General features: G+C 45.7%; 1 protein-coding gene across 2 annotated transcripts in view; it reads left to right on the forward strand.

Annotated features, from left to right (window-relative positions):
* The first annotated feature begins 1956 nt into the window (after positions 1 to 1956).
* The window catches only part of SRPX (sushi repeat containing protein X-linked), an 82343-nt gene continuing 68181 nt past the window's right edge, over positions 1957 to 16118 (forward strand). Inside the window, exon 1 of one of the 2 annotated variants that reach the window (XM_017871407.1) lies at positions 1957 to 2602. In XM_017871407.1, coding sequence (XP_017726896.1) covers positions 2509 to 2602 — 94 coding nt within the window. In that variant the 5' untranslated portion in view covers positions 1957 to 2508. The remainder of the gene's footprint in view (positions 2603 to 16118) is intronic. The other variant, XM_017871406.1, reaches the window with a different exon arrangement.

Raw genomic sequence — 16118 nt, forward strand, 5'->3', positions numbered from 1 at the left:
CTGTCACCCAGTCTGGAGTGCAGTCACGCAACCTCTGCCTCCCGGGCTCAAGTGATTCTCTTGCCTCAGCCTCCCGAGTAGCTGGGACTACAGGTGTGTGCCACCACTCCCAGCTAATTTTTGTATTTTTAGTAGAGATGGGGTTTCACTATATTGGCCAGACTGGTCTCGAAGTCTTGACCTCAAGTGATCTGCCTGCCTTGGCCTCCCAAAGTGCTGGGATTACAGGCATGAGCCACTGCACCAGCCCTCAAGTCAGTATTTTGCGTGACCATCACCTTATCCATTTCCGATTTATTTCTTTGTGGTGAGGACATTCAAAGGCCAGAGAGCAACTCAAAAGTAGGTGTGGTGTTTCTTGTAATCCAGAAAGAATCAGTGGATAGGAGAGAGCTAGAAGTTCCTTCTCAGCCCCATAATAGAATGTATACTGGTTGTGGTTAAGACACATTGCTTCAGAGGTGACACAGGAAAGGAAGGCTGCTGGCCAGGCTATCCTAGACCTGGAATTTGGGGTGCACATTAACCCTTGTTTATGGACCTAAAGAAGTAGTTCTCTACTGGGGGCATTTTTCCCCTAGGGGACATTTGGCAATGTCTGGAGACATTTTTTGGTTGTCACAACTGGGGAATGGGGGATTGCTACTGGTATCTGTTGCATAGAGGCCATCAATGCATCTCTCATCGTGCAGGGCAGTCCTCCTCCCCAAGAAATAATTATCTAGCCCCAAATACCAATAGTGCCCAAGTTGAGAAACTCCTGGTCTAGAATTTTTATCCTATACTAAAACTTGTACCGCAGAGCTTAGGGGATTGGGGAGAGACAAAAATATGCATCTGGTCAAACTCCAGGTCACATCCCTAAAGATTCTGATTTCATTAGTGTGAGGTAGAGCCTGGATATGGTATTCTCATGAAGCTCCCCAGGTGACCCACGTAAACAAGGTTGAGAATGACTCCCCGGAGAGTCTGGTCTGATGGAGGCCACAGAAGAGCAGACCTCCCCCATTTTCCTGTGACTGGGGGGTTATTTAAAGGTTGGTTCCCTGAAGAGGTAGCAGCAGTGGAGAAACCCAGGGGAGATGGAACGAAGTCCCCCCAAGTGCTAGAGAGGGTAAGATGGAAGTTCAAGTCTGGGGCTTTTGTGAGAATTGGGAAACAGCACTCCTTCTGGATAAACTTCTAGGTGAGTGCTCCCAGGGCTCTTAGCCTAGCTATCAGACCAGACTACTGTGGCAGAGAGAAAGATGCCCTTCTACAGTGGTTGTGGCCCCTGCCAAAACACAAAGCTCCTGAACCCAAAGGCATCTGGATTTTGGCTCCCACTTGCCCCTTCCTCTGGGTGCCTTTGTAGGGTGCACAAACTGCACAACCTAATGCAGCAACCCCAACTAAAATTTGCCTTAGCTAAGATGTTTCTGAGACAGCAAAGGGGCAACGTATTGCCTTACTGATTTAACAAGAACTAAACAATCAAAACAACAAACAAACAAACAAAACCATGAGAGGCTTACTCAAATGCCTCAAAGAAACCAGATCCGTCCTGTGGGCAGCCTAGAAACCCCATCCTGATGCCAGGATCCAGCGATGCCAAGCTACAGGGAGGAGGTTCCAGTCTGGTCGTGGTATCTTTGGGGTGGTTAAGAACAACCCAGGAAATGAGGAAATCTGGCTGCAGGAACCTACAGCTGGATGTGGGTGAGACAGAACTTTCTGTGCCTTGTGCTCTCCCATCAGCTGATCCTGGAAGGAGAACCTCAAGCCCCATCCTAAACCGCAGCACAGCAGGCACGCACCTGGTCCAGTCCTCGATTTATTCCTTTGCAAAAGAGAAACAAACCAACCAAAAAAACTGTAGTATGGACTTTGACGTCGGCAGAACTACACACCTAAGTTCCAGTCCCTGCTCTGCCAGTAACGGGGGTGAATCTGGGCAAGTTTCTAAGCGTCGGTTTCTTCTTGGAGAAAGTGGACATAGTAATAGCGAACTTGGGGCATGGTCGTGAGGATCATACCAGAGAACGTGGCCATAGTATCCGGCCGCAGTGTGGCCACTCTGAATCCCCTCGGTTGCCCCTTCTGTTTCCGTGTGACTCACGCAGCTTTCTTCTGCACAGATGGTATCCTTCTAGACGTCTGGGATGTTCTAGGCGGTTGAGCCACCCGTGTGTGTATTCTGGGTGAGGGGGCGCGCAAATTGGAGCAAAGAAAGATACTCTAGGATATTTCGCTCTGCTGGGGCATGTCTCCAGCGCTGTCTGGCCAGAAAGCGCTGGCACAAAAGGAGGAGGTGGGTGGGTCAGAGCCCCAAACCGCGCAGTGTTCCAGGGGGGCGGAGAAAGGAGGGCAGGCCCCAGGCGGGAAGGAGGGAGGAAAAGAGGCGAGAGGAGGAGTTTTCCAGCCCGGCCTTCGCCCGCTCGCTAGCACGCAGTCCCTTGGTTTCTTTGGTCTCCTCCCGCCCCCTGGAAGCGCGCTGCGCTGCCGAGGCGAGCTACGTGCCCGCTCGTCATGGGGAGCCCCGCACACCGGCCCGCGCTGCTGCTGCTGCCGCCTCTGCTGCTGCTGCTGCTGCTGCGCGTCCCGCCTAGCCGCAGCTTCCCAGGTAGGATCGGAGGCGTGGCTGCCTCCTCAGCTGGGCACCAAAGACCCCCGGAGTCGCCGTTGGGACCCTTCGCTCGGGATAGCGGGAGGTGCAGGGGGTGCCCTTTGTTTGCGCAGAACTCCTCTTTCGCGGCCCGAGGGTGGGGGTGATGCGCAGCGGGGCTGGTGTCTGGGCACGCACCGGGAAGAACTGACTGTCCCATCTCCAGGCGCGGGGCGCCCTCGCGGCGACGGGAGCCCGAGCACCTTCTGCGTCCGGGCTTCCAGAGTTCCAATCAAACCCTTTTCGGTGTAGGAGGCTCCAGAGAGAAAGTTTGGCCGCAGACTAGTTTGCTACTTTCTCACACCCAGAATTTTGCTCACTGGAGGCTGGCAGCTTGTCCTGGAAGGAGCCTCTATGCCCTCCCACTACACGGCCCAGGCTACCCCCTTGGGGCCGCAGGGCACGAGCCAGGGTAAAGCGACTTTTGTGGAAGGCACGGGCGGGGCCTCCCCTGAATCTCTTAACCCCCCCTGCTGGGGATTCAGAGAAAGTCTGCGCCTCTGAGGAAGAATCGCCGGCTGAGTGGTGACATGTGGCATGCACTTGATTAGCCCCAGGGAAAGAGGGCTACTCGCGCAAGGCTCTGCTGGGCAGAGGGTGTGGCTTATTCCTGCTGGGCGTGGTCTCCGGCATCTAAGGGCGCCCTGGTGTTTCTTGGGGGCTCTCCTGGTGTGAGCAAAATTATCTTTGGAGATGCACTTTAAAAGGCTCCAGCTAACTTCCTCACCGTAGAGTCAGTCTTAAGTTAGCGAAGAGCTTCAGGGGAGTAGGGCGATGTGCCACGCACTCCTGTTGCCTCGGAATGGAGAGGAAATCCATGGATGCGTTTTAATTTAGTGTTAATGGGAAAGTGGGTGACGTGGGCTATAGGGCGTGCAAATATTTGGCTCTGCGTTCAACACTGTGGGCAGCTTAAATCTGGGGTATTAGAAATGAACCTACTGAGTTCTGGTAGAAGGATAGAGGATGCCCATCTTTCTACCAGTGTGCTTGGGAGATGTAGGGATGGCTGCGGGAAACTCTCTGCCTGCACCTAAATGAATGAATGAATAAAACAAATTTGTAAATTAATAAACAGGAACATCTGTGTTTTGAGCTGACTCTTAAGTTTTCAGCTGCTTTGTAGGAACTGATTCAGGGTAAAGTGGAAAGGAAATTTTATCCTTACTGCCAGGCAACTGTCATTCCCATGGTGTGTTAATACCACCTCTCCCACTCCTTTTAGCATGAATCAGGTTAAAATGAACCTATAGGGGAAGAGGAAGTCATTAAGTGCCCCAGAAGCAGCTTTCTGGGAGCAGGCAAATAAGGTGAGAAGCTAGAGATAGCTTTTCCGCACTGAATTGAGAGGTGTCTGTGAGCTGCCTGGGAACCTCAACTTCTTGTTGAGCCTTTCTCAAGCTGGGGACCCCTTCTCCTTTTCCATCCGACCTCCCTCCCTTCTCCTCCCCTGCCCTCCCCTCTCCTTTCTCTCATCTTCCACCTTTATATAGTATAGCTTGCTACCAGGGCCCAGCCACAGAATCATGAGTTTGCCAGTTTGGGCATTCATTACCACAGTCTTTTGGGACCTATCCCTGGCTTTCCTGGCTCCCTCTGCCAGCCTGCAGGCTGCTCCCAACTTTTAGCCACCATGTTCCTGCTTGCCACTACCTCCACTGACTCCTAACCTGCCCTCTGGCTCTGCTCAGACCACAAATGAGCCGAAGCTGATTGGAGCTGCTTGATAAACACTCCTCGAGCCTCCTTTTGGCATGGCTCAATGGGGTCTCTTGGGAATTGTGCTCCACCGAGGTTGTGAGATCCAGAGGAGGGGATTTCAGTCCAAGCCAGAGGCTTTGGAAGGCTGGGGAGGGGAAACTCTAGGCCCTTGGGTCCCAAAGCAAATCACATCGGCTGAGTTCACTCTAAGTGCTGGGTGACAAATTTTAAAGATCATTTCAAAGACACTCTCTTAGCAAGTGGACATCATATGTCCAGTAAGAGAGAAAGTAAGGGCCCTGAATCTGGAACTTCTGAAAGAAGGTGGAGATCTAGGGCCCCATCAGCAAGTCAATTATGTAACCATCTGCACGTGAATAGCAAATCTGTCAGAGTGAGAGTAAATCACTCTCATTCCCACTCCTAGAAGGTCTCTGGAGTTCTTCCATCTTAGAATTTAATGCAGCTTTTCTGACTCTCTGATCTATTTTTTGCAGCCTAGCAAAGATGCAGTGTCTATAAAAACCCACATGAAGTGTATGGAAAATTTGTAGAAAAGTTGTTTGTGTTTGCCTGTGTTTGTATGCTTATAACAGATGAGAATTTTGATTCTGTTCTTAAAATAATTCTTAGAGCTGTATTTGCATGTGAGATTTTGTAGGTTCACTCTGCCTCCTTCTGCAAACAAGGCTGAAGATGGAGAAAGAGTACCATGGCCTCTAAGAAAGGCTTCGTGAATCTTACATCTGGAGAAAACTGGGAAAGTAGCGTGGTTTTACTAGTCAGGAAAACCAAGTGAGGTTTGCTAAAAGCCAAACCAGACTACATCAGCTGAAGCAGTCTTCTGAAATACCACATTTGGAGATAAGTACTAGGAATGGAGCACCTAGCTCAGGTTCTATAATTAAGGTCTCACCGGGAACAGGCTAGGAATTCCTATTTAGATTTAAAACGTGTAATCAGCTGACAAAAGTACTCTGCAATGAAAAGGAAATATGCTGGGGAGAGCAGATCATTTTTCTCTAGCATTTTCTTCATTGATAACACTTTCAGTACAGTGCAATGTTGTTTGTTAATTACTACCCATTTCACAGATTTGGGAGCTGAATGAGACACCAGAAACCATTGTTAAAGCTGCATCTTCACATCTTCCCAACTCATCAGTCCTTGTACCATAACCAGTGCTGCTTTTCTCTTTTAGATTATTGCTATAACATTCTCACTTTTGGTCTCCCTAATTCTAGCTCATTTTACTTTCTCACTTTAGATAATGGTCTTTTAAGTCCGTTGACTTTAGTACTGTTTTTTATCACATCACTCCCCTACTCAAAAACTTAGGGCAGCAGCTCCCTGTTCTCCCTCAAGTAGAAAGTTCTTAGTTGTTTTTAGGGGCCTAGACAGTTTGCTTCTAGCCTAATTTTCCAGTCTTTTCCCACCTGGTTTCCTAAAATCCTATCCTTATAGAACCTGAGTCACATTTTCCTTCTTGGCAGATGCTGCTTTCTGTACCTGGAATCCTTCCCCCTGGCCATTTGTCCAAATTCTGCCCACCATCCAGGAACACCCCCATTTCGATGAGACCTTTCCTGCTTCCGATGGGAAGCAACCTGCCTTCCTTTTAACACCCATGGTCTCACTCAGGTCTCTTATATTTATCACATATGTCACATATGATAATGCTGTATATTATCATAATTTATGCGCTCTTCTTCTTCTTGCAGATTTTAAGCCCTTGAAGTCAGGGGCTGTGCTGTGTCTTACCCTTATTTGTATTTCCCATGGTGCCTAGCAGAGCACTTTGTGCCACATGGATATTTGTGCTTAATGAATTAACAGTGCCTGTAACTCCAGTGATGGGCCATTGGACAGGAAAGGAGCTGAGGGAAACATGTGCACAGGTACACAGGGCTTTGTGCCACCATGAGTCTACGTACATAGAAACGATGGCTTACTGGCTACAGAAGTTCCTTTTAAATCTACGAACACTCTCTGTTTAAGCAATAACCTTCTCTGTTGGGGGCTGTAAGCTGAGAGACTGACTGCAGCCGCAAGCTGGAGTTTGCACTTATTATTTTTGTTGGCCACCTTGATCTATGCCTTTCCAAAGTGGTTGAATGGTTTCCTTAGTAAACGCAAATATGTGTGCTGCATCAATCCCTCTTTCAGAGAACACAACTGAAATTAGTAATTGAAAGTGAAGAGAGAATTTAAATAGAAGAAGTTTTAGTTTTGCCAGGCTATAGCATAGTATGAAAGTTGTAGCAGGCAAGTTATGATTAATGCCCAGGTTAAAGATTCGCTTCCAAAATAGCAGTGTGAATAATAACCTCTCCCAAGTTCCAATTCATAAGGAGTTTCTCAAACCAGCCCCTCAATTCTTAATTGATTGAAGTAATTGTGACAGGAAATCAAAGCATTCTATTTCAAATCTCCCCTGTAGGATTTAACCAGAATTTCCAAGATGACACTTTCCTAATGTGTGATGTCTGAACTGCTAACTTTTATGGGCCGTTTTAGGAGGGTGATCTTTTAAGCCTGAATCTTTCTCTGGGAAATTTGGGTTTAGTTCTGACATAGAATCAGTTTCTACCTTTTCTAATAAAACCTGGGCTCTGCCCAGAGACTTATTTTCAAAGTGAACATTGAATGATGAAGCATTTATGTGCTTGGGAGACCACGATGAAGAAGGTGTGTAATTTCTTCTCTCTCGTAGCTTTCTGTCTTATGGGGAAATAGAGACATGGTTATTTCAGGTAATCAGTGTTATAATACAATTGAATTGACAGGCCCGGGGAGCACAGAGAGGAGCTATGTGGGAACACTGGGATTGGTTATTGAAGAATGATGCTGAGACTTGCTGATGCGGAGATGGTGGCACTAAAGGCCCAAGAAAAAGTGAAAGTAGAGAATGTGTGGGCTTCTCTAAGAACATTTTGAAATTGGAGACAAAAATCTGTGTGAGTGTCCTTTTTCTGGGGAGATGGCTCTATCCCGATTCAAAACCACTAGTTGCTAGAGCATCTTCATGAATTCTATGAGAAAATGTGCACTTAATGGGCAGAAAAAGCAACGTACAGAGTAAGATGAAATTACCAGAGTAGGTAAACTTGAATTGAACCAGTGAGCAGGTGGCCTTTCCAGTTACAGCCAGGTGTATAGTTTCCAGTTATTTTCACTTAAAAAGCAGCACCAAGCAAAACAGATGGAATCGTAAATTGTAATTGCCTTCAGGCCTGGGCTGGTAACTTGCTGTACCCCCCTGCCCCACTTAGTACAGTGTGACTTGGGGGGGGGGATCTTTAGTCAGTATGTGTGGATTTATTGATTGAAGTAATTGTGACAGAGAATCAAAGCATTCTATTTCAAATATCCCCTGTAGGATTTAACCAGAATTTCCAAGATGACACTTTCCTGAGAAAACGGATTGCAAGATAGCTAAATGTCAAAGGAAATTTGTCCATTTGGATAGGCAATGAATCAGGGCATAGTTAATTGCGAAGGCTCTTGGATGTCAAATCACCCTAAGACATTATTCTAAGAGACTTAGAAACTCAAGGGAACTCTGGGGGCAGTATTTGCAGATAAAGATTTAGAGGAAAAGCTTGTGCAAGAGAAAAGTCCTTGGTAGCACTGCTGAGCTCCCAAGTTTTCCAGATGATAATTGGTAGCACCTGGATCATACGGGTGTCTGGCACATTCTGACCTCAGAAACCTCTGGAGTACTCATTCCCGAGCTGAATGATTCACTCACCCGTAATCCTTAGCTCACACTGGATACTTCTTTATACATTGTTCTCCAGGGAGAAGATAAATGGGTTTGGACATAATGGCTTGGCTTATCCCAGAGGTTTGGGGTTGTAAATTGAGCATAATGATTTTCAAACTTTCTTCTGAGTAATAGATCCAAACATAGAATCTGGGGACAGACTTTCTGCCTTGGCCTTGAAATATCATTGCAATATTTCTTCTGTCCCACTCTTACAGTGACCTGTAGTGTAATCACATGTCCTAGCAGCTCATTTCCCCTGCTATCACTAGCTGTTTGCAATGTACATCCAGTTGTACTTAATGAGAACCTCCTCAATGCTGATTACACCCCATGATCTACACGCCTGCCACTTATTGTGTGGGTGGCTGAGCTGAATGACCCTGCCAATCCCAGCGATCCAAGATTGTTCACAAACACTAGTTAAATTAGGGCCACAGGGTGAGAATTAAGCCAAGGTTTGGCAGGCCCATTGTGGAGTGGTGAGGAAGTGGTAGAGTGGCTACATCCTCCACCTTCTGAGATTTTGCCCACAAAGTGGCAATTCCTTATAGGAACTCTGACAGACATGTTAGTACTGACTCAGTATTAGTCAGATCAAGGCTCCAATTCCTTTCGATCCCCGACCCTGAAATTCTGTTTCCATTTAGATTTTAATTCAGCTTTCCAAGGGGTAAGGTCATTATGTTGCACCATTACCTATTCACGGACCGGATGCCCCCAGCCACATGAGTAGGTTGTGGGATCTTGTTAATTTTTGTATTCTCATGGTCTAGCAGGGAGCCTGACTTCTGGGAGGCTCTCAGTGAATCTGTGGAGTGACATTTGCTGGGGGGCATGCCTCTGGCCAGTTCTGAGCCTGTGGGTGGGCATCTTGGTCTTTATCTAGATTTCTGCAGGAGTTTCTCTGTTCCACACCCAGGCTCCCTTGCATGGGTTGCCTAATTCATGGAACCATGGAACCTCAGACTGGGAGGATGCCTGAGACAGTAACTTGCCCTGCATTTTAGGGAGAAGCCTCTGAGGCTCAGCAAGATGAAGGGATTTGTCTGGGGCCACACAGAGAGTTAAAAGCAGAATTGGGAGTAGAGCTCAATCTAGTGGCTAGAATTCCTTTCACTTCATAGGCATGCATTGAATTCAATTTTTGAGTGGTCCCTACATGTCAGGCATCCTGTGGGACACCAGAGATAGGCAGGCAAGAATGAATGGCACTGAGCATTTGATATGGTTTAGATCTGTGTCCCTACCCAAATCTCATGTTTAAATGTAATCTTCAGTGCTGGAGGTGGGGCCTGGCCAGAGGTGACTGGATCATGGGGGGTGGATTTCTCATGAATGGTTTAGCACCATCCCCTTTGGTGTTATTTTTGCAATAGTAAGTTATCATAATATCTGGTTGTTTTGAAAGTGTGTAGCACCTCCTCCATCTCTCTTGCTCCTGCTCTGGCCATGTAAGACATGCCTGCTTCTCCTTCACCTTCTGGCTTGATTGTAAGTTTCCTGAGGCCTCCTCAGAGGTAGAAGCCGCTATACTTCCTGTACAACCTGCAGAACTGTGATCCAATTAAACCTCTTTTCTTTATAAATTACCCAGTTTCAGGTATTTCTTTATAGCAGTGTGAAAATGGACGAATACAGCATTGTTCACTGAGCCCCTGTCCAGGGTGTATCTCAGAGCTATTCTTTATACTGACACTTGGCTGTACTCTCAGCATCTCATATCTAGAGCTGTTTGGATGTTCTTCAAGAGTTCTGAGAAGTCGCTGCCCCAATGTCAGTTCTTGCCCTCTTTTGAGGTTGTCAGAGTCCCAAATGCTTCCTCTCTATACCACTTGCTTTGAGCTCCTTAACTGATTTGTGATTACATTAATAACAGTTTTATTGAGATACAATTCACATACCATACCTCATTCATTTAAACTGTATGACTCAGTGGTCTTAGCATATTCACAGAGTTGTGCATTCATCACCACAACCAATTTTAGAATGTTTTCATTGTTCCCCAAATAAACTTCAAACCCCTTAGCCATCATTTCCCAATCCCCCATCCTTAGGCAACCACTAATCTATTTTCTGCCTCTATATATTTGCCTACACTTGACCTTCCATAAAAATGGAATTACACAGTATTTATCCTTTTGTGTTTGGCTTCTTTCACTTAGTATAGTGTTTTCAAGGTTCAACTGTGGCAGGATACTGGCTAGAGTCAGCCCATGGTGCCTGACCACCTCTCAATGCTGGCTGCAGGGCCACCACTAGTGCATAAAGCACCTTGGAGTGAATTAGAAAANAATTCTTAATTGATTGAAGTAATTGTGACAGGAAATCAAAGCATTCTATTTCAAATCTCCCCTGTAGGATTTAACCAGAATTTCCAAGATGACACTTTCCTAATGTGTGATGTCTGAACTGCTAACTTTTATGGGCCGTTTTAGGAGGGTGATCTTTTAAGCCTGAATCTTTCTCTGGGAAATTTGGGTTTAGTTCTGACATAGAATCAGTTTCTACCTTTTCTAATAAAACCTGGGCTCTGCCCAGAGACTTATTTTCAAAGTGAACATTGAATGATGAAGCATTTATGTGCTTGGGAGACCACGATGAAGAAGGTGTGTAATTTCTTCTCTCTCGTAGCTTTCTGTCTTATGGGGAAATAGAGACATGGTTATTTCAGGTAATCAGTGTTATAATACAATTGAATTGACAGGCCCGGGGAGCACAGAGAGGAGCTATGTGGGAACACTGGGATTGGTTATTGAAGAATGATGCTGAGACTTGCTGATGCGGAGATGGTGGCACTAAAGGCCCAAGAAAAGTGAAAGTAGAGAATGTGTGGGCTTCTCTAAGAACATTTTGAAATTGGAGACAAAATCTGTGTGAGTGTCCTTTTCTGGGGAGATGGCTCTATCCCGATTCAAAACCACTAGTTGCTAGAGCATCTTCATGAATTCTATGAGAAAATGTGCACTTAATGGGCAGAAAAGCAACGTACAGAGTAAGATGAAATTACCAGAGTAGGTAAACTTGAATTGAACCAGTGAGCAGGTGGCCTTTCCAGTTACAGCCAGGTGTATAGTTTCCAGTTATTTTCACTTAAAAGCAGCACCAAGCAAAACAGATGGAATCGTAAATTGTAATTGCCTTCAGGCCTGGGCTGGTAACTTGCTGTACCCCCCTGCCCCACTTAGTACAGTGTGACTTGGGGGGGGGGATCTTTAGTCAGTATGTGTGGATTTATTGATTGAAGTAATTGTGACAGAGAATCAAAGCATTCTATTTCAAATATCCCCTGTAGGATTTAACCAGAATTTCCAAGATGACACTTTCCTGAGAAAACGGATTGCAAGATAGCTAAATGTCAAAGGAAATTTGTCCATTTGGATAGGCAATGAATCAGGGCATAGTTAATTGCGAAGGCTCTTGGATGTCAAATCACCCTAAGACATTATTCTAAGAGACTTAGAAACTCAAGGGAACTCTGGGGCAGTATTTGCAGATAAAGATTTAGAGGAAAAGCTTGTGCAAGAGAAAAGTCCTTGGTAGCACTGCTGAGCTCCCAAGTTTTCCAGATGATAATTGGTAGCACCTGGATCATACGGGTGTCTGGCACATTCTGACCTCAGAAACCTCTGGAGTACTCATTCCCGAGCTGAATGATTCACTCACCCGTAATCCTTAGCTCACACTGGATACTTCTTTATACATTGTTCTCCAGGGAGAAGATAAATGGGTTTGGACATAATGGCTTGGCTTATCCCAGAGGTTTGGGGTTGTAAATTGAGCATAATGATTTTCAAACTTTCTTCTGAGTAATAGATCCAAACATAGAATCTGGGGACAGACTTTCTGCCTTGGCCTTGAAATATCATTGCAATATTTCTTCTGTCCCACTCTTACAGTGACCTGTAGTGTAATCACATGTCCTAGCAGCTCATTTCCCCTGCTATCACTAGCTGTTTGCAATGTACATCCAGTTGTACTTAATGAGAACCTCCTCAATGCTGATTACACCCCATGATCTACACGCCTGCCACTTATTGTGTGGGTGGCTGAGCTGAATGACCCTGCCAATCCCAGCGATCCAAGATTGTTCACAAACACTAGTTAAATTAGGGCCACAGGGTGAGAATTAAGCCAAGGTTTGGCAGGCCCATTGTGGAGTGGTGAGGAAGTGGTAGAGTGGCTACATCCTCCACCTTCTGAGATTTTGCCCACAAAGTGGCAATTCCTTATAGGAACTCTGACAGACATGTTAGTACTGACTCAGTATTAGTCAGATCAAGGCTCCAATTCCTTTCGATCCCCGACCCTGAAATTCTGTTTCCATTTAGATTTTAATTCAGCTTTCCAAGGGGTAAGGTCATTATGTTGCACCATTACCTATTCACGGACCGGATGCCCCAGCCACATGAGTAGGTTGTGGGATCTTGTTAATTTTGTATTCTCATGGTCTAGCAGGGAGCCTGACTTCTGGGAGGCTCTCAGTGAATCTGTGGAGTGACATTTGCTGGGGGGCATGCCTCTGGCCAGTTCTGAGCCTGTGGGTGGGCATCTTGGTCTTTATCTAGATTTCTGCAGGAGTTTCTCTGTTCCACACCCAGGCTCCCTTGCATGGGTTGCCTAATTCATGGAACCATGGAACCTCAGACTGGGAGGATGCCTGAGACAGTAACTTGCCCTGCATTTTAGGGAGAAGCCTCTGAGGCTCAGCAAGATGAAGGGATTTGTCTGGGGCCACACAGAGAGTTAAAAGCAGAATTGGGAGTAGAGCTCAATCTAGTGGCTAGAATTCCTTTCACTTCATAGGCATGCATTGAATTCAATTTTGAGTGGTCCCTACATGTCAGGCATCCTGTGGGACACCAGAGATAGGCAGGCAAGAATGAATGGCACTGAGCATTTGATATGGTTTAGATCTGTGTCCCTACCCAAATCTCATGTTTAAATGTAATCTTCAGTGCTGGAGGTGGGGCCTGGCCAGAGGTGACTGGATCATGGGGGGTGGATTTCTCATGAATGGTTTAGCACCATCCCCTTTGGTGTTATTTTGCAATAGTAAGTTATCATAATATCTGGTTGTTTTGAAAGTGTGTAGCACCTCCTCCATCTCTCTTGCTCCTGCTCTGGCCATGTAAGACATGCCTGCTTCTCCTTCACCTTCTGGCTTGATTGTAAGTTTCCTGAGGCCTCCTCAGAGGTAGAAGCCGCTATACTTCCTGTACAACCTGCAGAACTGTGATCCAATTAAACCTCTTTTCTTTATAAATTACCCAGTTTCAGGTATTTCTTTATAGCAGTGTGAAAATGGACGAATACAGCATTGTTCACTGAGCCCCTGTCCAGGGTGTATCTCAGAGCTATTCTTTATACTGACACTTGGCTGTACTCTCAGCATCTCATATCTAGAGCTGTTTGGATGTTCTTCAAGAGTTCTGAGAAGTCGCTGCCCCAATGTCAGTTCTTGCCCTCTTTTGAGGTTGTCAGAGTCCCAAATGCTTCCTCTCTATACCACTTGCTTTGAGCTCCTTAACTGATTTGTGATTACATTAATAACAGTTTTATTGAGATACAATTCACATACCATACCTCATTCATTTAAACTGTATGACTCAGTGGTCTTAGCATATTCACAGAGTTGTGCATTCATCACCACAACCAATTTTAGAATGTTTTCATTGTTCCCCAAATAAACTTCAAACCCCTTAGCCATCATTTCCCAATCCCCATCCTTAGGCAACCACTAATCTATTTTCTGCCTCTATATATTTGCCTACACTTGACCTTCCATAAAATGGAATTACACAGTATTTATCCTTTTGTGTTTGGCTTCTTTCACTTAGTATAGTGTTTTCAAGGTTCAACTGTGGCAGGATACTGGCTAGAGTCAGCCCATGGTGCCTGACCACCTCTCAATGCTGGCTGCAGGGCCACCACTAGTGCATAAAGCACCTTGGAGTGAATTAGAAAAAGAGGCCCCCATCTGGGCACATGTAGATCTGTGGACACAGGGCTTGGTCAAGAGACAGACTTTGGGCAAGAAAAGGATAGAGGCTGGCCCAAGACTCAAGGACTTGAGGCCTTGAGTCCAAGGATTCAAGACTTGGAGAGTGGAGGGCAGGCTAGATTTGAGATGAGACCCCACTTGCTCTTTGCGAGGGTGTGATGGTGGGTGCTGTAGTGCAGGGAACTCCCTGAACTATATCTAGGTAGTCCTGGATGTCAGTAGCTTAACCCCAAGTGGGACAAGCTATGGACCCCATATTCTTTTAGAGCTTGTAACTCTGTAAAAGGAGAACAAAACAAAAAGCTGTGCTTGCATGCAAGCAGCATCTGTGGTGAACTCTTGGGTCACGTGGCAGCACGTTAAAAATGCAGAAGCTCAGGCCCAAACTCAAGACCTACTGAATCAGCATCTTCATTTTAACAAGATCCTTCCAATGATTCTTCTACACGATGAAATTTAGGAAGCAGCTCTTGGCCAAGACAGGGTGGCTTGCCTGTTTATAACTACCACACAATGGCTCACTTCCCCTCCTCTCCCATTTCCTGTTGGCTTTGCCTTCATCACTGAATCCTCTGGCCTTCCTTTCCTAAGTCCCCAACATTCCTGAGATAAGCATGTACAGCCTGTAGGTTAGGTTTTTCCTCCCTTCTCTAACTCAAAAACAAATGCAACCCCCCTTAACTTCATCTCTTTTTAAATCTTTCTGCCAGGAATACAGCCCCTGCCTGGCTTAGCCTTGAGCAGCAGCAAAACACATCTTCAGGCTGATTGGTAACGGGGGCCTTGGATGGCTTTTCCCTGCAGCTAAGATGTATTAATACCTTATGAATAACTTTAGCTGTCAAGAAAACCAGGCTAGTGTGATCAGGACTGCTCCTGCCACTCTGCCAAGACTCCTGGGGCTGAGAATTTCTGGAACTGATCAGCTCTTAAAGACACAGGGACTTTTTATCTTCATACCAGAAATCAGTGCCACTGGGGTTAGCGGGGAGGCAGCACCTTGGGAGATGAGTGAGAGTGAGACCAGTGGGTTAGTGAGGAAAACACCCAGCCCCTCATAGTAAGCCCCTCAAGCTCCATGAATTGGGGATGTCAGAAGACTGAACTGTTAACAGCACTGAAAGGGGGTCTCTCACCTTTTCAGGCAGTTGGGTAAGTAGTAGTTTCCAACCCAGCAATGGTATTTTTTTTCTCTTTTCTTTTCCTTTTTTTTTTTTTTTTTTTTTTTTTTTTTTTTGACGGAGTCTTACTCTGTCACCCAGGCTGGAATGCAGTGACATGATCTCGGCTCACTGCAACCTCCATGGCCAAGGTTCAAGCGATTCTCCTGCCTCGGCCTCCCGAGTAGCTGGGATTACAGGTTTGAACCACTACTCCCAGCTAATTTTTGTATTTTTAGTACAGACAGGGTTTCACCATTTTGGCCAGGCTGGTCTCAAACTCCTAACCTCGTGATCCACCCTCTTCAGACTCCCAAAGTGTTGGGATTACAGGCGTGAGCCACTGTGCCTGGCCAGCAATGGTATTTGTACAGGCTGAGTTAGGATCACCTGGGGAGTCTGATGAAATATGGTTTCCCTGGCCCATATTTTGATACACAAATCAAAATCTGTGTATTTTGATTTGGTAGATCTAGGTTAGGGACCAGTAATCTAGGGTGAGGGTCTGCAAACAAAATCCAGGCAGTCCAAAGATGGCTCACTGCCAGTTTTTATATGATTAGTTAAGAATGGTTTTAACATTTTAAACTGATTGAAAAAAAAAATCAGAATAATAATAATGTTTTGTGACACATGAAAATGATATAAAATTCAAATTTTGATATTATTGAAACACAGCCATGTTCATTCCTTTGAGTATTTGTCTATGGCTACTTGGCGATACAATGGCAGTTGAGTAGTTGTGACAGAGTCCATATGGCTTATAAAGCTGAAATGTTTTCCTTTACAGAAAATGTTGGCTGAACTCCTAATCCAAGGCCTTACTCAAAGTGTGGTTTGATA

The sequence above is a fragment of the Rhinopithecus bieti genome, unplaced genomic scaffold (genome assembly GCF_001698545.2).
Source record: "Rhinopithecus bieti isolate Rb0 unplaced genomic scaffold, ASM169854v2 scaffold_6785, whole genome shotgun sequence".
Taxonomy (NCBI): domain Eukaryota; kingdom Metazoa; phylum Chordata; class Mammalia; order Primates; family Cercopithecidae; genus Rhinopithecus; species Rhinopithecus bieti.